The sequence below is a fragment of the Uloborus diversus genome, chromosome 6, assembly GCF_026930045.1.
Source record: "Uloborus diversus isolate 005 chromosome 6, Udiv.v.3.1, whole genome shotgun sequence".
Lineage (NCBI taxonomy): Eukaryota > Metazoa > Arthropoda > Arachnida > Araneae > Uloboridae > Uloborus > Uloborus diversus.
Genome location: NC_072736.1, coordinates 13787645 through 13815512, shown reverse-complemented (window position 1 = coordinate 13815512; position 27868 = coordinate 13787645). Strand labels below are relative to the sequence as shown.

Here is a 27868-nt window from a genome sequence, read left to right as displayed (position 1 = left end):
ATAAAATAAATGCAGTGGGAATGCTATTTGGTGTTTCGACTCCTTTATGCAGGCTACAGTTATCATTCAGATAAGTTGACTGCCAATCGAAGGGTGTTCTTCCCTTTTTTTTTAAGCTTTGACTCCGTCCAGACCACTGAGCATAATGTAAGCATAAAAAAAAAGTATTAGATATACCTCAAGGGAATTCTTTTGTGCAGAAAAACATTTTCATTGTATGCTGAAGTGTAGATTTTTCTAATAGCAGTGTTCGAACTTTAGTACAAATGAAAAAATACTACGCCAAATTAAAACTACGAGTTTCAACCAGTAAATCTTTAATTATTTATTCGAATATGATATAAATCTTACTAATATTATATATGCGAAAGTTTGTCCGTATGGATGTAGGAATGTATGGATGTTTGTTACTAGTGATGGGCATAATCGAGTTCTCATAATCGAATTACTCGATTATTCAAGATCATTCGAGAACTCGATTACCACGAGTTCTCGATTATCACTTCTCGAGTACTCGAGCGATGAACTTCTCGAGTACTCGATTATCACTTTTCGAGTTCACGAGCGATGAACTTCTCGAGTTCTCGATTATCACTTTTCGAGTTCTCGAGCGATGAACTTCTCGAGTTCTCGATTATCACTTTCTGAGAACTCGAGCGATCAACTGCTCGAGTTCTCGCTTTGTACTTCTCGAGATGTTGAGTTCTCGAGATGTTGAGTTCTCGAGATGTTGAGTTCTCGAGATATTGAGTTCTCGAGATGTCAATCACTCGAGCAGTGTAATCTTCGATTGATTTGATAATCGAATGAACCTCTCAATATAGTTGACTTCTGACAAGGGTGCCCACCTATGGAGGGGGGGGGGGGGTCATTTTGACGTAAACTGCGGGATTGTAATTTTTAGGGGATTTTGTCTCTTTTGGGGGTATTGCTCTTGGGGGAAGAGCTTCATAGGTGGTGATCTTTGCTCTTGGAATGGATAGATTTGGAATGATTTTTAAAATCGAATGATTGCTTTTCTCTTGCTTTATTCGAATGGGGTAATAGTTGAATGTTTGGCTTCGAATTTTCGATAATTGTGAGATTCCTTAATAATCGAACGATATTTTTAGAACGAAAATTGTTAGTTATCATATGAGCGGATTTATGGAGGGGCATGTGTTGTGTGAGTGGCGGATACAGTGGAGGGTCGTGGGGGTCATGATCCCCTCCCCCTGAACTCTCGAGAATAGTATCCGTACACATTGTGTTCAAATAATTTATGCATAAAATGCAAACGATGACAGTATCTTATCTTTTCAATACATCAATTATTTTTCAAAGAAAATATTTTAGCAACTACTTTGTTTTATTGCTTATGAAATTAATTTGCAACGTTTATCCCCAATTATGTGCCTTATTCCTGACCGATTTGGGGCATTTTATTGACCCCCAAAAAGTTTCAGAATTTTTTCGTACTTAAAATGGGAATTTCGTTCATGGGGGAGGGCTTTCTTCAGCATGACCCCCATCCCCCTTCAAATGGTTTTCTGTATCCGCCCCTGGTGAGATCCGGTGGTGAAATTTTGAAACAAAGGATAGAGAAACGCTTTCCATATTGTTTTGAACCTGACAGTTATTAAGATTAAATACGTACGTATGTACAATTTTTATTAAAAAGTGAGGGATAATGATAATATGAGCAAGTCGTTGGGCGACACTAGCAGGTTTAAAATTGAGAGTTGTTAAACTTAAAAATATATTAAACCGGTATCAAGGGCTTCCATATAGGGGGGGGGGCAAGTGGGGGCTCAAGCCCCCTCCCCCTTCTTTGAAATTAGGACAACCTTGCTTTTAGTACTTTTTTTTTGCGAAAATGTAAAATCATTTCTTCTCCAGCAATTAATCAATAAGTTATTAAAAATGTCAAATTTTAATAACTCTAATCTGTACTGAAATTGGTTTCTATGGGGAAAATATCCTATTAAACCATGGGGAAAATATCTGAGCCCCGCCCCCTTAAAATTTTGCCTATGGGCGCCCTTACCGGTATGGTACAAACCGTGTAATTGAAAATTTAATGTAGTCTTAGCCCTTTTTCGGATTATCGTTTCTTGGGGGAGGGGGGATTGTCATAAAAAGCGCGCCATTGCTCACAGGGACGGACGGACACCCCTGTCATTCTATAAGGTTTTAAAATCAAATAATTGCTTCTCAAACGTGTCACTCCTGTCATTCTATAAGGTTAATAATTGCTTCTGCTTTTTTTCGAATGGGGTTACTCAGAGAGCACACTTCGTTGAGTAAACGTTTTAAAGCGATTGTTAACGCTGTGGCAGCTATGTTAAAACGTTTATGAAATGTTTAAACGCAAGGTGTTTATAATGCAGTGGTGCCCCCCCCCCATGGCGATGACACTCATCCTTCAAATGCGACATTGAACCCCCTAAAATAAATTAAAGCCCGCTTAAGTTACATTCTCTTCAAAACTTCAATGGCGCGGTCTGCGCCATTTACCCCCCTCTCCCGCGCTCTCTCTTGTATAATATGTTGTTTGTTGTGGTATGCTCGGTTATCGAGCATCTAGGATGATTTGAAAAAAGAATACGTAATCTGCTTTTCAGAGAAACTTGACAATCAATTTTAACCTTTTTGAGAACCAGCGTACGGAAAATGAAACGTAGCTACGGAACCTTAAGTTCCGAAATGGACCGTTGCGAGCCTAAGCATTTTCAGCAGCATTGCCTCAACTTTACAAAAAAAAAAATAAATAAAAAATAAAAAAAATAAAATAAAATCAGCACATTAATTGACTGAAAATTTTTAAGTTGATTAAATAATATACTAATCAACATTTACGAAACTATAAGGAATATGACATAAACAGAAGCAAGTAAAACAAGCAAAATACTTAAATTTAACTACCCACGCGAAAATAAATGCTACGCACACAAGAAGTCACAAATATCTTGCGCATGGAATTTCAAAAAAAAAAAAAAAAAAACAATCTGTATAAAATGTAATTTTTATTTAAAAATTGGGCCGAAGAGTGGAAGCTAAAATTAATCCCACACGACAAGCTTCAATATTTCTTTTTAATGCACTCAGAAACATTTCAACTTCACTCCCAACACTTTTACTGTTATTGCATATTCCTAAAGTCGACGAATGAAAAAGAAAAATAAAAAAGAGCGGATCAAGAAAGAAAAAAAAATAATCATGAACTTCAATGCACTTCAAGCCACACTTGTACACTTTTCAATGGGTCGGGAATCCCAATCCTCTGGAAAACGTAATCAGAAATATTTTACCCTCCCTCCTCATATATTAGTCAGATAAATATACTTAATTACTCTCAACAAGAACATCAAAAAAAAAAAAAGCAAAGCTATAAACTAGGAAAGAATGAGTACTTTTGCGCAGAGCAACTATTCCCCTATAGTAGGGGAGATAGCGACAGTTTTTAATACATTATTTATATAAAGCCAGAATTTTTTTAAATCTTAGATTAGTTTACTTAAAAGAAGAAAACGCGAATCTACCAAAAAGTTATCGTTGCAATAATTAATAAAAAATTGTTCAATATGTTGCAAAAACTTGTGAAATTGTCTTATATATATAAGGCTAAAACTCGGTAATATTATTGATTACGTATAAACATAACGAAAAATATATGTCTACCGCGTCCGAAGCGTTGCCGTGCCGTGTCTACCACCCACGCAAGGTGCGAAAAAATCAGTCAATTTTGACTTAAATATATAAGCCTAAAATTTTTTTTAACAATTGTTTATAATGTATAAAATATAAAAACAAAAGTCTACCAGTTGTGTTATAATGCAAACGCATGATAGACGCCACGGAATGTTGATTTCGTACCTCTATGTATCGTTAATCGGGCTGCTAGCACTCGCTCAAAAATGTTTGCTTATCTTCCCGAAATTAAAATAAATAAAGCTGATTTATTTTTTAATAAATAGTTTAAATCCTATTTTCACTAAAATTTTTAGTCTACCGTGACTAAGAGGTTGCATAGTCTTTGGTAGACGTTGCTTAAAATGTAAGGTAGTTGGAAAAGTATGATTATTTTGTCTTTTCATTCTTTATAAATGGAAATTTTTCAATTATTATTATTTTTTTATGATTACAATTTTTCATCAATTTAAATTGACATTCATACTTTTATTACATTATTTTGTTTATTTACATTGTTCTTACATATATATATATATATTATTCATATATATATATATATATATATATATATATATATATATATATATATATATATATATATATATTTTTTTTATTTTTATTTTTTTTAACTTCTTCAAAAATATTTTGAATCACCACCTTTTTAAATACATTTCGTAAATGGGGAAGTAAAGCTGTTTATTCATCTACTGCAAAGAAAGAAGAGGGGAGAGGGGAAGGACGCGCCTATAATAACCTTGGGTCTGGGGCCTGGGCCTGAGCAAGGCCCCTATAGTGGAGGAGCCGACGCATCCGTCATTTTGGAACAAACTTGATCCAGTGCTTCGAGGCGATAGCATCGCTGCTGATGTTTATATTTCTTTAGCATATGTTAAATTGGGTCAACAGATAATAGCCATCTGCAGAACTGAAAAATCTGCCTTACTGCATTTACTGGAAAATAACAGATTTTTTTAAAAATAATAAGCACCTTTCATAATGCACTCAAAAGGACAAAATAACTTTTCTGGGTCAGAAAGGAGAATTTAAGAATTCCTGTAGTTTTCAAAAATTTACAAGAAAATGGCACCACAAACGAAGAAAAGTGTGGTTCTAGTCATGTAGAGAAGGTTTTACATTATCTAGCTTTCAATCATAAATTTGAGTGTTGAAACACGCATTTTTTTTTTCCTTAATGGGAAAGTTTGGTTTAAAATGACTTGAGCGCACTTTTCTTCGTTTGTGAAATCTTTTTCTTCAAAGAATTAAAAACTACAGGAATACTTAAATTGACCCAGAAAAGTTATTTTGTCCTTTTGAGTGCATTATGGAAAGTGCTTATTATTTTTTTAAAAAAATCTGTTAATTTAAAGATTTTCGGTTTCGAACAAAATTTTACTTTAGAATTTGATTTTTTAGCGTTAAGTTGTACTAAGTTAAACAAATTATTTAATGAAATTCTGAAAGCTGTAAATGGTCTAGTTGCTGAGTATACGTAAACGAATGGTTCACAAGATATAAGTAACTTGGGATAAAGATACTAATACGTCTTTTTACTTAGCCCCGTTATCGATTATTGGCATAGATGCAGATAAAAACCCTAAGAAAGCAACGACTGTGAATAAATTTCATTCTTGCTCCAGAGAGGACTTGATTCAAAATTTTCATTATGATTACTATTAACATTACATTTGCAAGGTAACAAAATTTGTAACAATGGATTTTATATTTAAACATTTAATGGGGAAATTACATCAAATTTGCTATTTTCCATCCTAACCGAAATAATGATGTTACTTTAGAATTTTAAATTTTCAGCCTTAAGTTCTACCTTAAGATTAAGTAAGTCATTTAGTTAAATCCAGAAGTCTCCTAGTGATCTAGTTGCTGAAATATAAGCAAAAGCACGCCTCAGATTACTCCATGACAATCAGGCCAAGTGTAATAAAAGTGCTTAAAAACATCAATTCTGAACCACCAAAATTTCTCATCTATGATGGATTCTTTTTATTGTATCTAATGGAAGAAATTCCATTATCTTATGCTATGGTATTGATAAAATTATTAAGTATGTTCAGCAGTATTAGTAGTAATTGTTTTCGACACGTACCCCGTCTCCTTCCATTAAAGATAACGAACATATCGTCGCCTCAGAGCAACAGTAAGATATCTAATCCCAGAAATAACACTAAGATATCTTACTGTTGTTCTGAGGCGACGATATAATAAGCGGAACTCACAGAGGTCAAAACATTCAGATAGGAGACTCTGCAACACGTCCCTCTGACGTTTTGAATCAATTAAAAAATATTACCTTTAAAGAAGATTTGTTGGAATATTTACTAAAAAACTGGGAACGAGATAACACAGCGATTTATTTTGAAGATAAATTTGTGTATATTAACTACAAACTTTGAAATCATCAACAGAATAGTTGTAAAAATAGTAGATCATATTCAATCGTGCCCCAGACCGCGAAGAATCCGAAACAAAAATGATTTACCATCTTTGTAATTTTTGAAGAGCTGCAGCCTCCATATGACGTCCACCTACGATGTTCAGATACTGATGTATATTGGCTAACATGAAGTTTTTGAATTCTTAAATAAAGATCTGGATGAAAGTTGGCTTTGGAAAATCATTAAGATGTATCAATGTCTCGAAACTTTACAAGAATTTAGGAGAAACCGTTTGTTCCGCTTTGGTTGCTTTACACGCAATGACTGGTTGCGATCAAAATCCGGCTTTTTTCCGAAAAGGAAACGTCCGGCCTTACGCTCTATTTACAAAGTCGGAAGAATACACAGGAGAGTTCAAATTTGAGAAAATATCAGCCATCGCACAATGTAAAATGCATGTCGCAAATTCGAATACAACTCGAAATTTCGGAAGAGCTGTGCGCCGAATAATAATAATATGGGCGCCGACAAAATAAAATGGAAAAAATTAATGATGCAAGAACCTTTACGTTTTTAAAAGTTTACAAAATTTTTGAAAAAAGATAAAGTAATTCTCTCGAAAACGTGAAGAGTTTTAATTCGTTATCCTTAACCCTGTGTTAGTCTGATCTTCGTGAACATTTCCTCAGAACAGCTTGCATTTCGCAAATTTGGACAAATTCTCATTTAAAAAATCTGACAAGCTTTTCACCTCTTGATTGTGGGTGGAAAATTGAGGACAACTGAAAAGTTTTTAAATGGTTTACTGAAAACAATTACCGCAAGCAATAAAAGATGTTACATTCGAAGCACAGCCTTCTGCCTCAGGTAATCATTTTTTTTTTCAACCAGACTTGACTTTTAATTAAATTCTTCCTTTTTTTATCAATTGTTTTCTATTACAGATATTGATGATTTTATCGAGACAGCTAATAATATTACCGACATTCACAGTGATGTTGATTATTGAACTGACAATGATGCTAAGTTGAGCGTAAGACATTTTGAATATGAATTCAGCAACGAAAGCGAAAACGAAAATTATTTGGGCGAGTCAGACGTGAGCCCGGCGATGCACCTGATGAATAGTTCGTTTAAATAAAATTATGTTCCTTGCTACAGTTTTATAGGTTACTAGTGGTAACTGCACGGCTTTGCCCGTAATAGAAAAATTAAAAGGTCTTTTGGTTCGCCTGAATATTTACAAAGAATGTATGGTGAATTTTCTCGCCAATTGGCTTATACCCATGTTACAATTCCACGTTATGATAATTTCGTATCTCGCCAATTGGCTTGTGCCCATGTTACGGTTCCACGTATGATAATTTCGTAATTTACTCGTCCATTTTATGATAATTTTGTTCTTAAATTTGGAATAGAAAAAGAATCACATCGAATTTTCAAAAAATCGCTTCGAGGTGCACACCCCCATGCTACAAACTAACTTTGTGCCAAATTTCATGAAAATCGGCCGAACGGTCTTGGCATTATGCGCGCCACAGAGATTCAGACATCCTACATACATCCTCCGGACATCCAGACAGAGAGACCTTCAGCATTATTATTAGTAAAGATTAATTAATATGTAAAGTACCGTTTACTTGATTATTTTTAATTATTGTTATGTAAGATCGATGCAAAAAATTTTATTTCATAAGTACTTGACCATAAAAAATAAATAAAAGAGGCATAATTAAAAAGGTCAAGACATAATTAATGAAAAATAAATATCACGAAAATTATGTACATATACTTTTAATAAAATATTTTTAAATTTTGTTAAAATGTTCAAATTATTTTTTTAATATGCTTAAATCATTCATACTTTTCCAACTACTTTATAATTTAAGCAACGTCTACCAAAGACTAAGCAACCTTTTAGTCACGGTAGACTAAAAATTTTACTAAGAACAGGACTTAAACTACTTATTCAAAAATAAATCAACTTTATTGAAATTTCGCGACGACAAGCAAACTTTTTTGAGCGAGCGCTAGCGGCCCAATTAACGGTACATAGAGGTACGAGGTCGACATTCCGTGGCGTCTATCATGCCTTTGCAACATAACACAACTGGTAGACTTTTGTTTTTATATTTTATACATTATAAACAATTATTTAAAAAAATTTTAGGCTTATATATTTAAGTCAAAATTGACTGATTTTTTCGCACCTTGCGTGGGTGGTAGACACGACACGGCAACGCTTCGGACGCGGTAGACATATATTTTTCGTTATGCTTATACGTAATCAATAATATTACCGAGTTTCAGCCTTATATATATAAGACAATTTCACGAGTTTTTGCAACATATTGCAAAATTTTTTATTAATTATTGCAACGATAACTTTTTGGTAGACTCGCGTTTTCTTCTTTTAAGTAAACTAATCTAATATTTAAAAAAATTCTGGCCTTATATATATTGTCGTAAAATTTCGGTCGCTATCTCCCCTACTACTACTTGTTTACATTATTAACTTCGTGTTTGCGAGTCCGAAACCATTCGAAATAATCACGTGATAACTGAAAATCATTAGTTTAATTGCATAACCGTTCGAATAAATCACTCAGTCGCCCAAATGCCGAGCTCCTAGTTTCTGACAAGCTAACAGGGAATCTAGTCGAACCTGCATCCCCCAAGGATTGCGACCCCAAAATGAAGACTAAAATCTATCGAATCGACCCCCTAAAACAAGCTTGCATTTCGAACTTTACCGGAGGGTAAGGGGACAAAAGGTGTATCTGCTCATTTTATCGGAAAACAACAAAAAACTAGACCCACTTAAATGTAAAAACTAGGATTTTTCAGGGAATTTGGGAGGAGTGGTATTGATCCCCCTTCTAAATGGGGGGGGGGGTGTCAATACCCCCCCCCCCCCCAACTTAACCTAAAACTTCTAAAAGCCAGGAGGTTCACCCCTTATTATACCCCTAAATGGTAGGCTAAATGTCACATTCCTATCTCGAGCGCACCCCTGCCAAAACAACTCGGGAATTCAACTGAAGTCAAGGGAGTCCACCTCCCCCCTTTCGCAAGGCGATGGCGCACCCTCTCAAATGTTACGGAGCATCCGTCTAGAAAGAGCCCTCCCCCCCTCCCGAAATGAGATTTAAAAAAAATCTCAAAAAACAGCTTCTAAAAATTTCGGTTTCGCAGGCTGCGCCATGGACCCCCTCCCCCCCTTCCGAAAATGAGATTAAAAAAACCCTCTTAAAAAACCGGCTCTAAAAATTTTAGTTGCACAGGCTGCGCCATGCCCCACCCCCTTTTAGTGGGCACCCCCGTAGCAGTCAACTCAATTTTGGAAAAGCTCAGAAAATGAACTACTCGAGTACTCGATTCAAACGTCTCGAGATCTCGATTTAAAACATCTCGAGATCTCGATTTAAAACATCTCGAGATCTCGATTCAAAAGATCTCGAGAAGTCAATCGCTCGAGTACTCGATTCAAAAGATCTCGAGAAGTCAATCGCTCGAGTACTCGATTCAAAAGATCTCGAGAAATCAATCGCTCGAGTACTCGATTCAAAAGATCTCGAGAAGTCAATCGCTCGAGTACTCGATTTCAAAGATCTCGAGAAGTCAATCGCTCGAGTACTCGATTCGGAAGATCTCGAGAAGTCAATCGCTCGAGTTCTCGCTTCAAAAGATCTCGATTATCAATCACTCGAGTGATCGACTTAAAAAGATCTCGATTATCAATCACTCGATTATCAGAAGTACTCGATTCCCGAGATCTCGATTATCTAAAGATCTCGATTATGCCCATCACTATTTGTTACTCTTTCACGCAAAAACTACTGAACGGATTTTGATGAAACTTTACAATAATATAGCTTTTGCATCAGAATAACACATAGGGTAGTTTTTGTTCTGTTATAGGGGGCAAAACCCCCTTAGGGGAGCAATAAAATACAATTTTCGTATAAATTCTCTAATATAGGGATGAAAAAATACTTGCACATATTTACATTATATGTCCATCGAAAGCTCTGATTTTTCTGCTGAAGATGGCACCTGTTTGAAATTTCTAAGTAGAATAAAAAACGAGTTATGAGCTTTTTAGATCCATGTTCGAAGGCTTTCCTGAACTCAATACAGTATTTAGTGTATCATCTCAACTCCCTGTCGATAGCGACAATTGTTGTATTGTTGACTTTCTTTGCTTTTCGTGATTGTTCAAGGCTTTTCTCAAGTCAAATCTTGAAGTAAGATTTTTGCACAAGATTGGCAAATAATACATCATTTGTGTGTGTGGCTGATGATTTTCCATTTAAACGAAACTTTAATGTAATTAATGGTTTTTATTATTATTTATGCTGATTGAACACTTACTGATTATCCAATCAACCAGCAGATCGCCAAAATTTTTGAAGAAAGATTTCCGTAGCTGATGCATTTTGCAGTTTTTTCAACGTTGCTGTTTTTGAAGCCGAAGACTACGTCATAATGTTTCTCAGCTTTCACCATGTAAACAAAATATCGCCAATCAAAGAATTTTCAAAAGACTTTTTTTACTGTGTTAATTAATCCAGCAACTAAATTAGGCAAATCCATAAACAGCACAAAAACTTCCATTAATTTTCCTTTTTGCACAATTTCAAACAATCACCAAATTTTATTACTTATTTTGGTAACATTTCGGATGAAACTGTTTAGCGCCATTTTATGGTGACCAAAAATATCTCAGCATCTGGCGACGATATCTCTGTAACGAAAATTAATATCATAACGTTTTACAAAGTAAGGAAAGAATGGGAGAGCATCATCGAAGGTACCCCAAAACGACTTTCGCAAATTCGGTAAAATCGCACCAAGAGCCCACAATGATTGAAATTTCCCGAAATAACTAAAGCAAGAATAAGGGGATTACGAGCACAGCTACTTTTTTTTAATCACTTTGTACTTCATTAGCCATACAGAGAAGGTTTTAGACTCCATGTTAAAAAAAAAAGTATCAACAGATTAATCTTTTTAAACATAAGAAGATTAATTTCATGTTTTGTAAATTTGTATATGCTTAAATATAGTGCTTTCGTTTCTAAATCAATACTATTTTGTTCTTTATACTTATTGCTATTTTAGTTTTATGGGTAAGGAAGAAACTCGATTTTTAATCACGTCAAAAAGATGTTGTGCTGTCTCATGTCACAACTTAATTAATACACAGTAAACACACTCAACGCTCAAATTTAAAGTGGACTGTTTTATTTGTGAGACATACGTCTCCTCCAACTCACACCAATACACACACCTTCTCGCTCCTTCCGTTCCGGCATACTCTCGATCCCAGATGGCGCTCGCTTCAGCGCTTTCACATTTTAAAGTTCTCATACTATTAAACATACCGGCCCGCGTTGCAATGCAAAGCATTCAACAAAATTGCAAATATTGATTCAAACTTGGTTACAAAAGTATAAACACAATACAAATGTACACTGAAACAAAATAAAATATGTATACACATAAAACACAATGAATGATAATAAACACAATTTCAGTAGATGAATATTTAATTCTCAAATTTTACGACTTTTTACTATTTTTCTATTGGTAAGATTGCAACCTTTGTGATTGGTCTTTTAAACTCACCGCTCTTAGTTTTCACCTTTACGACTCGAATCTTACCATCAGAACCTGAGATAGTTTCAATTAGTCTCCCGATTTGCCATTTGCCTACAGCGATGTCATCATTTTTTATAAGTACTAAGTCACCTACTCTCACATTTTTTTTATCGAAGAACCATTTGGTTCTCTGCTGAAGAGTACTTAAGTAGTTATTCGACCATTTTTTCCAGATAATCTGTACAATTTTAGTCACTCTTTGATATAATTTTAATCTATTAAATTCTACTTCGCTGAAATTGGGCTCTACTAGAGATGTTATTGGTCGACCTATGAGGAAATGACCAGGCGTTAAAACTGATAAGTCGTCTATATCAGCTGATAGCGGTGTAAGAGGACGCGAATTTAGAATGGCTTCTACCTGAGTAATAACGGTTAAAAAGTCTTCATAATTAAGTTTCTGATTACTCACTACCCGTTTTAGATGAAATTTAAAGGCTTTGACGCTCGCTTCCCAAAGTCCTCCAAAGTGTGGGGCTCTGGGGGGAATAAATTTCCAAATTACATTTTCACTACTAAGATAGCCAGCCAACTCGTCATCTGGCTCTTTAATCTTATCATGCATCTTTTTAATCTCAATATCACTTCCTACGAAGTTCTTTGCGTTATCTGAAAATATATAGGAAGATTTTCCTCTTCTTGAAAAAAATCTCTTAAGTGTGGCAACAAAAGCTTGTGAGGTCAAATCTGTAACCATTTCCAAATGTACAGCCTTTATAACAAAGCATACGAAGACTGCAACATATGCCTCATGGTATAAACCTTTACGTTGGTGTCTATATTTTATCCAAAAAGGACCACAGAAATCTACCCCACTGCAGTTAAATGGAAAGTCTTGAGTTATTCTTTCCTTCGGTAGATTACCCATAATTTGCTGGCAGGTTACAGGTCTGGCCTTCAAGCACACTATACATTTATGAACTACCTTCCTGCATGCATTACGACCGTTAATTGGCCAATACAATTCTCTCACATTATATAATAAAGCTTGAGGTCCTATATGTAAATATTTCCTATGAAAATATTCAAGAATTATGTCTGTCAATTTATGTTTTGAAGGTAAGATAATTGGAAATTTCTTATCCATACTTAAATCACTGTTTGCCAAGCGGCCTCCCACTCTCAAAATACCCTCTAAAAATGGGTTTAAATTTCTTACCTGGCTGTCCGGTAAAACCGCATTACCTTCCCTCAATTTTTTTATTTCCTTACTAAATTCAAATCCCTGAACCATCTTTACTAATCTAAGTTCTGCTTTTTTCATCTCTTGAGGGTCCAATGGCCCTTTTTTCTTTTCGTTGCTGCGACAGTTTCCTAAAAACCTGAAAATATAGCTAAGTACTCAAATTAATTTTATATACATATTAGAAATATTAAGTAAGTCATTTAAAAACATATTTGTTGATGCAAACAAAGCTGCACAGTTTACATCGTCCTTCTTTTTTAATTCATTTAAAAAGTCTTCTCCACTCATATCCGTTGGAATGTCTCTTTCAGGATATATACCGGTAGCAAGAAAATCTGGTCCATTCCACCAGAGTTTATTTTCAGACAGCTTGTCAGGATCCATACCTCTGGATATAAGATCGGCTGGGTTCTCCAGTGATGCTACATGGTGCCACTGTTGAATATTTGTCAAATCTTGTATTGCAGTCACTCTATTTGAAATGAAAGTTTTTAATTGATGAGGTTCTTTCCGAATCCACGAGAGAGCTATCATAGAGTCACTCCACAAATATGTTTCCGATATATCCAGTTTTAAGGAGGATGTAACTCGTTTTATCAGTTTGGCTAATAGAACTGTAGCCATTAACTCGAGGCGTGGTATTGTCATACGCTTAAGAGGGGAAACTCTGGACTTACTGGAAACAAGTCTTACTGTAACTTCACCAGAATTGTTAATGGATCTGCAATATATAACTGCAGCATAGGCGACCTCTGAGGCATCAGCAAACCCGTGCAATTGTACATCAATAGTACTCTCACTTAAAATACATCGCGGAACCTTAATGTTGTTGATACATGGTAATAAGTCAATGAAGTTTTGCCACTCTTTATTTTCTTTCATGGGAAGCTGATCATTCCAATCTATTGACAATAACCAGAGTTTCTGCATGAATATTTTCGCCCTTGTCACAATCGGGCCTAAAAGACCAAGTGGATCAAAAATGCGCGCGATGGTTGATAATACCACACGCTTAGTAACTGGTACACCAGATTCTACCTTTGCCTGGAATGTAAAACAATCTATCTCTGATTGCCACGATACACCTAAAGCCTTAGTTTCTTCAGTAATCACAAATTTATAATCTTTCTCGGTGCTCATGAAAAGATCAGGGTGATTTCCTAACCACTTATGCAACTCCATACCAGCTCTTTTGCTTCTTCTAAAGAACTCGATCCACTCAGAACATCGTCCATATAAAAACTATCATGTAAAGCTGCTGCTGCAAGAGGGTACTCTTCTGCCTCATCTATTGCTAATTGCTTCAAAGTTCTAACTGCTAAAAAGGGGGCACTAACCGTGCCATATGTCACTGTGCTTAGTTCGTAAGTTTTAACTAAACCATCATTTGTTTCCTTCCACAAGATTTTTTGAAGGGGTCTTTGACTGGGATGAATTAAAATCATCCTGTACATTTTTTTGATGTCTGCAGCAAAGGCATAAACATATCTTCTGAATCGCAACATAATTGATAACAAATCATCCTGTATGATACCACCGTTATACTGCAAAGAATTTAGAGATTTCCCATTTGACGTAGGGGAACTAGCATTAAAGATAACGCGTAGCGGCGTCGACTTGCTAACCGCTCTATAGACTCCTAAATGAGGTACAAAGTAACTCAGATCCTCATCAGAATCTTTCACCTCAGTCATATGCCCTAACTCTAAATATTCACTCAAAAATTTCTTATACAAGGATAAATATTCTGGATCTTTTTCTAAACGATTCCACAAACTATTCAACTTTCTAAGCGCTATGTCTTTAGATTTTCCTAAAGAACTAGGTTCTTCCTTTAGGGGCATCTTTACAATGTATTTCCCTTTAGCATCTCTAGAATGATTCTGTACAAAATGTTCTTCGCAAATTAAGCTCTCTTTACTTTTGTGCTCAATAGACTCAACATTTTCTATTTCCCAGAATCGCTTAAGTGTTTTATCCAAATCACATTCTTCATTAATAAAACCGCAATGAATTTTATTTTCTGTCTCGGATATTGTACTTCCGGATATGATAAAACCAAAAACTGTGTTTTGTAAAATTAGACTTGAATTTTTACAATGAATTTGCCCTGGTTTTAACAATTGATAAAATATCTCGGCTCCTAATAATAACTGTATACATCCTGGAATATTAAATTTTTCATCTGCGAGATTAATATTACAAAGGTCATTCACATTAATTTCAAGCTTATTTGACGGAATTAAATCCTGTGTAATTTTTGGCACTACTAAAAGGTCCAACTTCCTAGTGAAACTCTTTTCTTTATTGCTGATACAAGCAGATACACGCGCTTTAATTGTGGATATTGAATCATTTAATCCTGACACTGATACGTTTATTTTCTGTTTCTTCAAACCAAGGAAATTGGTGCACTCGTTATTTATAAAACACGATGAGGATCCGTTATCTAAAATTGCTCTTACGGGTTGTAAATTTCCCTCAGCATCAGTAATATAACACATCGCAGTACTCAATAAAACATTTTTTGTTTTTGCTTCACTTATTGCCGTAAACAAAGTGTTCTCTCGGTTCGGCATAAATTCTTCAGCCAGTGCTGACAGCTGTTGGGAGGGGATCTCATTTGGCGCCATTACGTCTTGTTTATTTTCGCGCGCAATTACATTCTCAGACAGAAAATGAATCGTCACATGATGTTTTTTCCCACACACAGAACAGGAGAATTTAGATTTGCAATGACTCACGCTATGTTTTATCGATAAACAGTTAAAGCATAGTCTCTTCTCTTTTATAAATTTAATTCTTTCATTCACGGATAGCTTACAGTATTTAGGACACTTATATAATAAATGATTTTCACAACATAACATACATTTAGGCGTTTTAATATCGCTTAAAAATACTTTCGGAATATTCTTCTCGTTAAATTTCTTGGTGTAAGAACTTGAATTTATTTTTTCATTTTTCCCTCGCGATGTATAATACAAATCTATTTCTTTAGACAGCTCCTTTGGACGCAACCAGCTATCTTGTGCTTTAATAGAAATATGCATTGCTACATCTTTCTCAAGAGTATCAAATATTTTATCAGATACTATCAACTCATTTAACGTCTTAAAGTCCGACACATTTCTTAGTTTCAAATAATATTCCCAGTTCGTTATTAAACGAGAAGCAAACTGCTGGTAATTTTCGTTTTGTTGCCGTGTTGCCTTTCTAAAATTTTCTAAACACGATTGAGCACTGGGTTCGAACTCTCTTAAAATAATAGCTTTCACTTTCTCGTAGTTACTCAATTCATCATCTGTAATATAAGTTATCACATTTGCGGCTCTCTCGCCTAATAAATTCAATAGGATTTCTGATTTGTATTTATCAGGAACATTTTTAGATACAAAAGCTCTTTCTAAAGAAGTAAAGAAGAATGCCCAGCCTTCAGGCTTAGTAGGGACTTTCACAGTTAATATTCTTATGCTTTTTATCAAAGAATCTAGAGAATTCTGAACATCAACATTACTTTCGTTTTGGTTTTGATTCTCTGGTTTCGAACCTGCTCTCACTCGCGCAAGCTCTAACTCAGCTTTAACTATTTCATATTTAACTTGCTCTAAATCTAATTGTTTTTGCTGTAAGTCATTATTCTTACGCTCTTCTACTGTTAAACTAATTAAATCTTTCACAAACTCAGTATCAGATTTAAAATAACTATTGTTCTTAATTAGCTCAGTTAATTGAACAACAGTTAATTTTTCATCAACAGTTTCTCCTAATTCAGAGGCAATAATCCTCAAATCTTCTTTTTTACAGTTTTTAAACATTTTAGTTTCTAGCACATTGATGAATAATAATTATTCAATGGTCACTTACTTCTCAAATGTCCTCAATAATTCTCATATCCACAGGTCTCTGTGTCGTTCTCAGGCTCCGGAAGGACCACTTATGTGCTGTCTCATGTCACAACTTAATTAATACACAGTAAACACACTCAACGCTCAAATTTAAAGTGGACTGTTTTATTTGTGAGACATACGTCTCCTCCAACTCACACCAATACACACACCTTCTCGCTTCTTCCGTTCCGGCATACTCTCGATCCCAGATGGCGCTCGCTTCAGCGCTTTCACATTTTAAAGTTCTCATACTATTAAACAGATGTGTTTTAAATTCTTTCACTTAAAACAGAAAACAAAAGCAAGTAACGATTTTTTCTAATAATTACTACTGACCCAGGCAACGCCGGGTATTTTTGCTAGTATGATATAAAACATTAAAATTATTATCAACTTCATTAGTAAGAAATCATTTTGTACTCCTCTGCTTTCGGCTGAAAAAAAAAAAAAAACATTTTTTCTACGTTCGAAAAATTACACTTAAGAAACGGACTCAGTTTAACTGGTTTTGGTTTTGAATTCTAAGTGTTCGATTAAAAGAAAAACAAGTGCGGGCTTTTAAGCCGTACAGGTTAAAGAAGCCTGCTATGGAAAATTGTTGAATATTCCAAAATAAAAACACTTTTTTTTTTCAATCGAATTTATTACTTCTCTAGAATGTTTGTTTCAATCGCTACGTGAGATCTTCCTCATTCTTTAATCAAATTCCATGTTTTACGAATTATTTTAAATCGTATCATGCTGGCTAATGACAAAACATAGACACATGATCTTATTATATTTTTTTCGGCGAAAAACTTTTTTACTGTGTTTTATTACGCGTTCCTTCTATGAATAGCATTCGAAAAGGAAGGCACAGTTGCTAGGTTTGTTGGAGCGTCGTACTGTTAATCAGAATGCGCCAGTTCGAATCCGTGCCATTAAATATCTCTTTAATGTTTCTTTTTTTTTTCCGTCAGATGCTCACATGGGCAGGACTGTATTTGCCACAACCTGTTTTTTCACATGCAAAATTTCTGATTTTTCACGTGTCACTCAGCCACACTTTTAATGATATTTATATTTACATTGAAAATACGTACAACCAAAAGGGGAGCGATGATCAAGTTATCACAACGTTGTATTTAACGAGGTTTTGTTACTGATGTCTTCAAATTACATGCCTTCTCTTGTGCGCTTACTTTTTTCCGTTTACTTTTTTCGGTTTTTCTTTATAATATTCTTTCTTCGAAATTTTTAAAGAGCGAAATGCCTTATGAAACGATTCGAAGTACAGTGCGGAGTTCCGCACGGGTCGACTAGTCTGGGATTAAATGTTATTCTTGTCAGTCTTATGGCCACAATAAAAATGTAGCTCCATCAAGAATTGATAAATATTGAATTTAACATTGGAATGGCTGCTTGAGAACTACGAACAACGTGATTTGCAGTAATTTACGTTTACTAATACTACTTCTTGATTTCTCGTTTCTTTCTATGTGGGTCAGAACATCCACAAGACTTAAAAAAATAATTTGAAAAGAATAGAACAAAAAAATTATATATACAAACAAAAATTACTAGGCTTATTAGCAATTTATACGCTACGACATGCGTTTGTTTTACCTTTTTTATCCGCCATTAGACGGTGGCTGCAGTGTCAGGGCCGGAATCACCCCCGGAGCCTCTAGCAAATGTTTCCAAGGGGTCCTCGTTTTCGAATGATATAGTAAACAATATAGCACTTCTTCATGGAGACCGGAGGTGTACTTATAACATGCATGAATTCATAAATGTGGATATAGTTTTTGGGCTTTACGATGGTTATGATCCCCTTCTATTGCCCCTCGTCTTCCCGTTACTACATGTTTTTTTTTAATTCCAAAAACGCAATTTTTGGACGATATAAAGGGATGCGGGGGGGGGGGGGGGGGGCTTACCCCCGGAAAATTTTCGATATTTCAATTCTAAAAACTCAATTCTAACGATCCTGATTATATTAGGAAGAGAAGATTCGGAGGCCATTATTTGGAGAAACTGTAGTCAAAGAACGTGATTGCATCCTATCTTAGGTAAGATCAAAGGAAAAAATTTGCGACTCTTCAGGCAGTTTTTTAAAATTGAAGTCTTAAATACAACTGTAGATTATCCTTAATGATGTTGTAGAGAGAGGAAAGAGTGGTGTTCAAGGAGGTGCTATTGGAAATTTTTTGAATGTATTATCTGTTATTAATTTAAAAGCACAATTTTAAGCAAAAATTCTTGAAATTATATACTCTGAAATGGTATGTTTTTTTAAAACTTTCTTTGGTGATTTTGGGGTAGAGCTCGCGAAAGCCATCCCCTGGAAAATTCTCGAAATTATAGTCCAAAATACGCATTTGTAGGCCACTTTATTAGACGACGTTATAGGACGGGATCGGGCTCGGGATTACACCCATGGAAATTTTTCGAAACTGAAGTTCTAGAAAGCAGTTTTGGTGGGTTTTCGATTATGTTAAACAATTTTCTTTCTGAATTTTTCTGAATTTCAGTTGGAATGAAAAAAGTTTTCGTCTACCTTTGGTGATGCAAAAGAAAGGGGTTAGGTTCGGCACATATGGGTGACAGCTTTTTAGTTCCGTCCCACCCACTCAGAGGAAAAAAATAAAAACGATGTTTAAAGTCTTTCTTCTACACATAATTATTTTAGTTCATCAAAAAATAATATTCTCTTAACAATTTATTTCGTTCAGCATAAGTGTGAAGTCTCAGAATCTCTTTTTTCCCCTTCTATCATGATCTCTTAATTTTGCTCATTGTTGTTTACAATGCCGGATCTACGAGCTTGTGTCACGGGCGGAAAAATTTTGAGGGTGATAAATTGACCTGAAGTTAAGTAACCAAAAAGAGTTTAAGGATGACTAATAATTACTTTTTCAGGACTCCAATTTCGAAAGCTTTAAAGAAGAAAGCACTTTTAAACAATTTCTGGATGGTAACCCTTTCCCCTCTCTTGTCTAACATCACCAAAGAGAGCATTAAAATTGGTTTTAAGATTTGTGCTTTAAGAATTTCAGCATCCTCCTTCTCCTGCTATCAACAAAAATGGCTTAAATTTGAGTTTCTAGAGCCTAAATTCCGAAAAATTCCGGAGAAAGCCCTTAAACCATCTCGATTTCAAAATTTCAAAAAAATTCCAAAGGAGAATACCCACCTACTTCCTTAGCTTCTCAACATTCGGGGGAAAAGGCTCAAAAGCATCACTCTTTACCTAAAGTTAGAACTAAAGTAGCTTGCGTCTTGAAGATTTCAGTTTCTAACATTTTGCGAAGCAAACCCGTATCCCCCCGATAACGTCTCCAGTGATAATCTAAAATCACGGTTTGAAACCTGAAGTCAGAATTGTTTGTGGGGGAGTTCAGACCCTCATCCCTTTCTCTAATCTTCTCACATAGCTCATAGCTTGAAATTTTGTTTTCAGCTATACCATGGGTCGATCCCTCAAACCCTTTCCTCGGCCCAAAGATAGCCTGAAATTGACTTCAGTTTTGAGCACAATTTCAGGAAAGAACCCCTTCCCCTTTCCTCTATTGTTATAAAACAACCAAAACTTTTTTTTTAAGGTTTGAATAGCTGAAAGTTTTATAGGACGCTAACTCCCTTAAATTTTCTAAGATACCTTAAAATTGCTTCATTTTGAAGAAAAGAAAAAAAATCCTGAGAAAACCCAATTTTCCGTTCTCCAAATTTTGCCTAAAATTGTAATATTTAGGTCAGTTTTGAAACTTTTCTGACCCAACGGAGCTTTTTCTCCTTCCACTAAAAAAGATCAATCAATCGAAAAAATAAGATTTTTTATTTACCTGAGCATTTAGAAAAGCTAAATCTAAATAAAAAGAGAAAGATAGAGAGAAATTTAAAGTAGAGTACAGTATAAGTACAGAAAATAGTTTTTTTTTTCTGAAATTTTTTCTCACGGCGCGGGGCCAACAGAAGCGCGGGGCCCGTAGCATTTGCTACTTCTGCTCTATGGCTAATCCGGCCCTGTGCAGTGCCCCCTATAGTTTATTTGAGTTGCGAAGTGGCGCTACCTAGGCTGCGTTCGGAAACGATCCACCGGTTACACCGCGTGGTTAGTCCGGTGTGGTTATGACGTGTTTGGAATTTCTTTAGGAATTCCGGTAGAACAGCTGTGTTTCCGAACGCTCGTGGTTAAACCGCGGTAGTTCTAGTTCAGCAGCAAACGACACTCCAATCAACGCGTAACTTTCATAGTAGGCAAGTCACGATCAAAACATGAAACACTACCGGATTGGCCAACACAGACTTTGTGACGTTTGTGATCTCGCTAACCGCTTCCAGACAGCGGTGCCACAGGTTGCTACCAAGTCGACCGCCAGAAAACAACCGCAGTGTTTCCGAACGCGGTTAAGTGACGTCAGCGGTTCCACCGCAAGCGTTTCCGAACGCTTGCGGTTGCACCGAGGCGACCGATCCGCGTTTCCGAATGCACCCCTACTGTGCAATCCGACTGCTTTAAAAATAAAAGTAAGTACGACAATGTTAAATCATGGATATTTTCAGAAAACCTGTAGGCCCTTTTTTCAATGCATAAAAATGAGCTTTGGGAAGTAAAGTCATTAGATAAAAGCCAAAGAAAAGCTATGTTCGAGTTAAACTTCATCAGTACCGTTTAGGATTAGGATATATGCAATGCAATCTCGTACAAATGAAGTTTAAGCTGCTCATATTTTAACTGTTTAATTAACTGTGATTTTGTTTACGTTTTCATCAGGCAGAGCGGCTAGTCCTCGACTTGGTCGCCGATGCAGGGGTATTTTTATAATTTCTAATTTTTCATTTTTATGTTGTCTATCAGTTTTCCCTGATTGATATTTAGGTTTTTATAGCTGTTCAAACGTAAAATGTTCAAGATCATGCTAGTAGTATGATTATATTCTTCATTCAACTTTGAAATCGTTCCAGGTGTTTTTTTTATACTTTAAATCCCCCCCCCCCCCTGTGTTCAATATATTTTTTAATTTGCTAAGGAAAAAACTGTAAAAAAGTGCACATAATTTGTCCATGCAAATTATATTATTGCCACTATGGCAAAAACCTATTTTTGCGGGCGGAATAACCTTGGTTTTTTCCACCCGTGGCAAAAACTTGCCAACCCACAGGCTGCATTTTGTATTTTTGAAATAAATTTTTGTAATTTTTCTCTTGTGCGATTTCATATTTCATTCTCTTGAAAAATACTGCAATTTTTTCTGTGTGCAATATAGTTTATGATCTGAGCTCAATGCCAAGGTTATTTTGTTAAACCCTTACTTGTATCAATTCAGAGGACCCCTTCAGTCTGTATCAATGAGGTTCTACCGTTGTTTGAATTATCAAAAAAGAAAAATATGTTTTACTTATCGATTTCATGAAAGTGCCAGTAATTGTAAGTAGCAGTAAATTATATTAAATGAACCGTAGATTGCAGAAGGAGTTTATTTAATTATTAATTTGCATTGCTATAAATAATTTTTGGATTTTGTTTTGCTTGTGTGCTTGGGCCTGATTGAGATATCAGTGGTCCCCAGGCAAAACGGCTTTTCAGGGCCCCTCTGTAAAACTTTACATTTTTAACCATTGACTAAAACAGTTTGGGTCATTTGGGGGCCCTAGGCAATGGGCTTGTTGGTCTATTCAGTAATCAAGCACCGCATGTTAATTTCTTTCTTCTTTTCAACCCCCCACACACAAAGGAAGGGGGTTATAAGTTTGACGTGTATGAGATCTGTTTGTGATATTCTAACACCTAAACAGACCAACCGATTTTGGAAAAAAAAAATTAATTTGAATTTTTGGCATCTTGAATTCAAATTATGTTTTTTGCAATCACGAGCGTGTGTGTTTGTGTAGGTGCATGTGTGTGGGTGCGTGTGTGCGTAAGTGTATGTATGTGTGTGAGTGAGTGTTGTGTACGTGCGTGTGCGTGTAGACATTCGTGTGTGTGTGTGTATGTAGGCATGTGTGTTTGTGTCTGTGTGCAGGCATGAGTGTGTATGTGTGTGTGTAGGAATGTGTGAAGTCGTGTGTTTGTATGTGTGTGAGCGTGTGTGTGTGTGTAGGACATGGACGCCTCCGACCAGGAAAAGCTCAGGACCGGGGGACAGCCGCACCTGGAGGACGGCGGACGGTGTCTGGTCCAAGCTGAAAAAGGAACCGGAACATCAAGGACGGTCAAGTGAGAACAATAAGCAATCGTGATTGCTCAAAAATTGTTCAAAAGGAGAGACTTCATTGAGAATGTTCTTAGCTAGGTTGCGTCTTCAGACGACATTAATTAACGAAGATATTATTTTAAAACCTTTAAAAGGTTTTTCGCGATTTTTGCAGTGAAATCATATTAAAAAATTTAGTACCAAAATAAAGAATAATTTTTTATGCATCTCATAGACTGTGTTTGGAACTTTCATGTTACATAGAATTCGAATTACAACATTTTTTAAAAGCAGATTTTAAATATGGCTATGATTTTATTCACGACTTCATTCACGCAATTAGTAACCGAATTCATTGTTGAAGGACAATGAAAGAAAACGCAATGATTTAAAATTTTTATCTGTTGCCAGTTTCTATTTGTTAACAAATAAAGTACTTGTAATTGATTTTTAATAGTATAAGGCTTTTAAAAGGATTTTAAATTTCCCCATTTCATTTCCCCTTCTACATTTGCGACTCAGTCGGGGTTTTTTAACATTTTTAATATTAGTTACTTATTTTTGAATTTTTGTTTGAAGCAAATACAATCAATACCATGACAATGAACTTGGCATTTCATAAAACTCATTGAATTTGAGAGAAATTCTATTAGACATATTTCTTTTTAAAGTTATGAACGAGCGGAAAAACACCTGATGAACGTTCATATCTTTTGAAAATTGCATTTATGTTAACTCAAAACTTAAATTCCTATTTGCATAAGTACCAAATTATTTTTGTTTCAATTTCAAGCATTAATTCTCTTAATATTCATTTGAAACTTTTAAATCAATTTTATTATGTGAATCATAATTTTTATCTAAATTGAAAATCAGATGGGTGCAGCGTCACTACAACTTGGATGCAGAATTTATTGTGATGGAGAGTATGGAACTGTTCTTTACATTGGCCTTATAGATGGAGTTGAAGGTACAGAAATTTCAAATTAATTCATGTATAAATGGAGAAATAATTATTTTGTATGCTACAATTTTATTTAAGGTATTTTTCCTTTTTAGTGGTGCAGCATTGCATTATTACTTGAATTTAACTATAGTAACCACCCGCTATATCGCGACTCGTTATATGGCACATTCGTATATATCGTGCTTTTCGTCTATCTCCCAAAATAATTAATAAAATAAAACTTAGTTTGAAGTGAGACCACTTAAGTTGTAAAATCATTATATTTCCTAGGAATATTCTTTTCTTCCGATTTCAGCCAATGATGAAACAGGAGAGAGCAATCCATTTTGAGCTTGAAATTTTCCCCCCTTGGTTTAGCAGGATATATTCCCCATGGAAACTGATTTCAGTACAGATTAGAGTTGTTAAAGTTTGACATTTTTAATAACTTATTCATGAACGGCTGAAGAAGAAATGTTTTTACATTTTTACAAAGAAAAAAGTACTGAAAGCATGGAAGTTCTAATTTCTAAGGGGGGATCTTGAGCCACCACTTGCCCCCTCCCCCCCCCCATGGGTACTTGTGGCTACTATATATAACATCTTTTTTAAAAAAATGTGGCGGCGTGTTTTAAGATATTCAAAGTCAAAACAGTGAAAGTCTTGTAGTACATCAATAGAAAGCTATATTCTTTAGCTTTATAATGGTTTTTAAATTTTCATTCAACTGCAGTTAGGGGAAATAATAAATCATTAAAAAGGACACATTTTTCATCTGTCTATTTTGCACAATTTTCAAAATAGAAACCCTAAAAATTGGCAAGATTTAACTTATGTTGGCGTGCACATGCATCTTTTGTACCTAATTTGGTTAAAGTCAAAAATGGTGACATTAAAAATGTTGCCTTTTTATAACCGTATTGTAGACTTCAGAAATCATCTTTTAATCATTAAAAATTGTATGGGTATTATTGTAGCAGGAGTGTTATCTTCCACTCTATAGTTACTTGATCTTACCTGGCTGTGATTATTGCTTACAATTTTTTGACACTAATAAATGCCATTGTTTTTAATGTTTTTAGGCACTTGGGTTGGGATTGAATGGGATAATCCAACCCGTGGAAAACATAGTGGGAGCTACAACAATAGAAAATATTTTGAAACAAGGTGACAATTTTTTTCTAATTTTTCTTGTATAAAATTTTTTTAGTTATTTAAAATGAACAATAAAGTATTATCCAATCATATTTGGTTTGAGCCTTGCATGCAGAGTTTGTACAATTCTTATTTTACATGAAATACACCACCAGCTCAGTCATTTCCAACTGAATACTGCAGTTTCGTGCTTATTAACACTCATCAGCCTGACATAGGAAAGTGACTGAGCTGGAATTTTTTTTTTTTTTTTGCATCTTTTTCTTTAAAATTGTTGAAAACAGTTAATGTAAAATGTATTTTATTATGTTCATGCTAAAGCCATATATATATATAGATATGTATATATACACTCATGTTAGTGAAAATTGCAACAACATGAAGGACTCATTGGAAAGGAATAAAATTTATTCCACATATTACTCATAGTGTTACAAATAAACGATCAAAATTACAGATCAATAAAATGAAAATAACAAGCATAAATTTATTACAAATGTAGCTATTCTTCACAGCTATAAGAGCCTGTACTCGTTTTGGCCCTGAATAATAGAGGGCTGAATATCACGGTTAGGAATAGTATCCCCAATGGCTTCAATCTGAAGCCAAAGTTCATCCGTACCCACTGCCGGACGAGACACATGGGGTGAGTCTCCAACCAACGCAATCCGAGATAGGCTCGATGGGCATCATATCCTGAGAACGGGCAGGCCAAGGAAGTAGCCTAGCCTAGCCTAACCTGTCGGCACCAAAGAACACTTGTACGTTACAAGCGACATGTAGACATGCATTGTCCTGCTGAAACACAGCAGCAATAATGCTCCGAAGGAAGGGCAGCACTTTCGGTGTCACAGTGTCCCTGAAGTAGCACTTGCTATTATTGAGGTTACCGGTAACTCGGAGCAGATAGGACTGCCCTTGATATTCAATAGTGCTATAGACCATGACAGCTGGCTTTGTGCGAGTATGACGTTGGATTACACATGGGGTGCCCACTGTGGGGGATTGTGACCCAAGTTGCGCCATCAAAATTTTTGGGGAGGATTTTTCAATTTTATTTATATTTATTAAAATTTATTTGTTGATTTATTTATTTATTTTATCCTATTCTGTTTATATTTAATGTACATTTATTTATTTAGTTTGTGTGTGTGTGTGTGTGTCATTGACATAGCACAGAATTTTCTAATAAAATAATGACAATAATAATTAAAAATAAACAAAAAATATTAAAATTAATAAATAAATAAATAAAAAAAACATATTTAAAAAAATAAGTAAATAAAATAAAAAAGAGAGCTAGAAAATAAAAAATAAAAATGGGAAAGAGGGTTGAGAATTTTTTTTTTTTTTGGAGAGGGGAGGGAGGAATTTATGCCATTGAACTTAGGGGGGGGGGGCACCCCTGACGTTCCCATGTGTAACCGAACCCCTCCCAAAGTTCTTGCATTTTTTCCCGATTGATTATGATTCTATGTGTTTTATACGTAAGATAATTCCAAACCAAAGTAACAATAATTTCAGTTCTAATTAGTGAAAAATAAAGTAGTATTTTTAAAAGATTTTTTGAAAATGTGAACTTTTCCCACAACAAATTGCACGAGTGAGATATTTTTCTCGATTTTGAGAAGCCTAAAAACATACTGAGGGAGTACTATGTATAATGATCGTTTAATGGGTTCTTAAAATGCTGAATTCAAGCAATGTCATCATCACATACTGAGTAAGAGGAAGCTATAGATAAAATCGGAAAAAGAGCTAGAAAACTAGATTTTATTGTACAATATTTTGTAAGCTCATAAAGGCAGAATTCCTTGGCTGCCAATTACACTTACTTTTTTACACACTATATAAGCCTTTGTAATCCATCCTTAGCAACTGTTCACCAATGTATATATTTGTGATGTTTGAAACAAAGATTTTATTAGCTGCCAAGTATTTATAATTATTAAAATCCTGTCCAAACTTTATCTTTGTAATAAGTTCTATTTTTCTCGTCAACAAGTGAGTGCTTCATTGAATCAGCATAAATGCATGTCGACATAAATGCACAGTCAATACTGGTTAATAGGGCCACATTGGGAGTGGGCCATTTTGGTCCTAATAACCGGCTGGTCGGATTAAGCAAACAGGACCTGTGTAGCTTGACTGAACATGCTATACATAAATGAAAAATTTTTCATATAAGCTTTGTGCTACAATATGATTAAAGTGAAAAAACCAACGTAAATAAAGCACAAATTTTGAAGAAAATACAGCAAATAGCTATTTCAAGGCTACAATGGAGCCTCTTCATCAGTGCAAAGAGCTCACCAACACAACCAGATGTTGCGAGAGAACTCGGTTCTCTCGCAAAGTGAGTTCGTTAACCATATTTTTTTCTGCAAATATTTCTGAATTTAATTGAAAGTTACAAGGAACCATTATTAATTTTTATTGCACTAACTATTTAGTGCGTTGACATACAGTGCACGCCGCTTATTAAAATCACACTCGTTCTGAGGACATTTGGTTTTATAAAGTGGCTGATTTTATAAACTAGCACTTAAAAAATGAAAGGTTTTGAAGTTTAACTACTCTAAAAAGGAAATGAATTACTTCATTAGTGTTTGTTTCAAGGCTTGTAAAATACAATTGACATTTTTAACTATTTGTGAAGTATATTTTTTTAAATTTGGGATATGTGATAGAACTGATCAGCTATAAAGATTTTAAAAATGCTTGAACGTTAAAAAATGCTTGAAAGAAAATTACAAACCAAGAATTTATTGTGCAATGAGATT

The 27868-nt window shown here is 35.0% G+C and overlaps 1 protein-coding gene across 3 annotated transcripts in view; it reads left to right on the top strand.

Moving 5' to 3' along the window:
• The window catches only part of LOC129223730 (tubulin-specific chaperone E-like), a 310220-nt gene that overhangs the window by 227315 nt on the left and 55037 nt on the right, over positions 1-27868 (top strand). Inside the window, exons 1-3 of one of the 3 annotated variants that reach the window (XM_054858086.1) lie at positions 21232-21317; positions 23861-23954; positions 25013-25097. In XM_054858086.1, the coding sequence (XP_054714061.1) occupies positions 23861-23954; positions 25013-25097 (179 nt within the window). In that variant the 5' untranslated portion in view covers positions 21232-21317. Of the gene's footprint in view, positions 1-21231; positions 21318-21559; positions 21604-23860; positions 23955-25012; positions 25098-27868 lie in introns of those variants that run through there. The other 2 variants (XM_054858084.1, XM_054858085.1) reach the window with 2 other exon arrangements.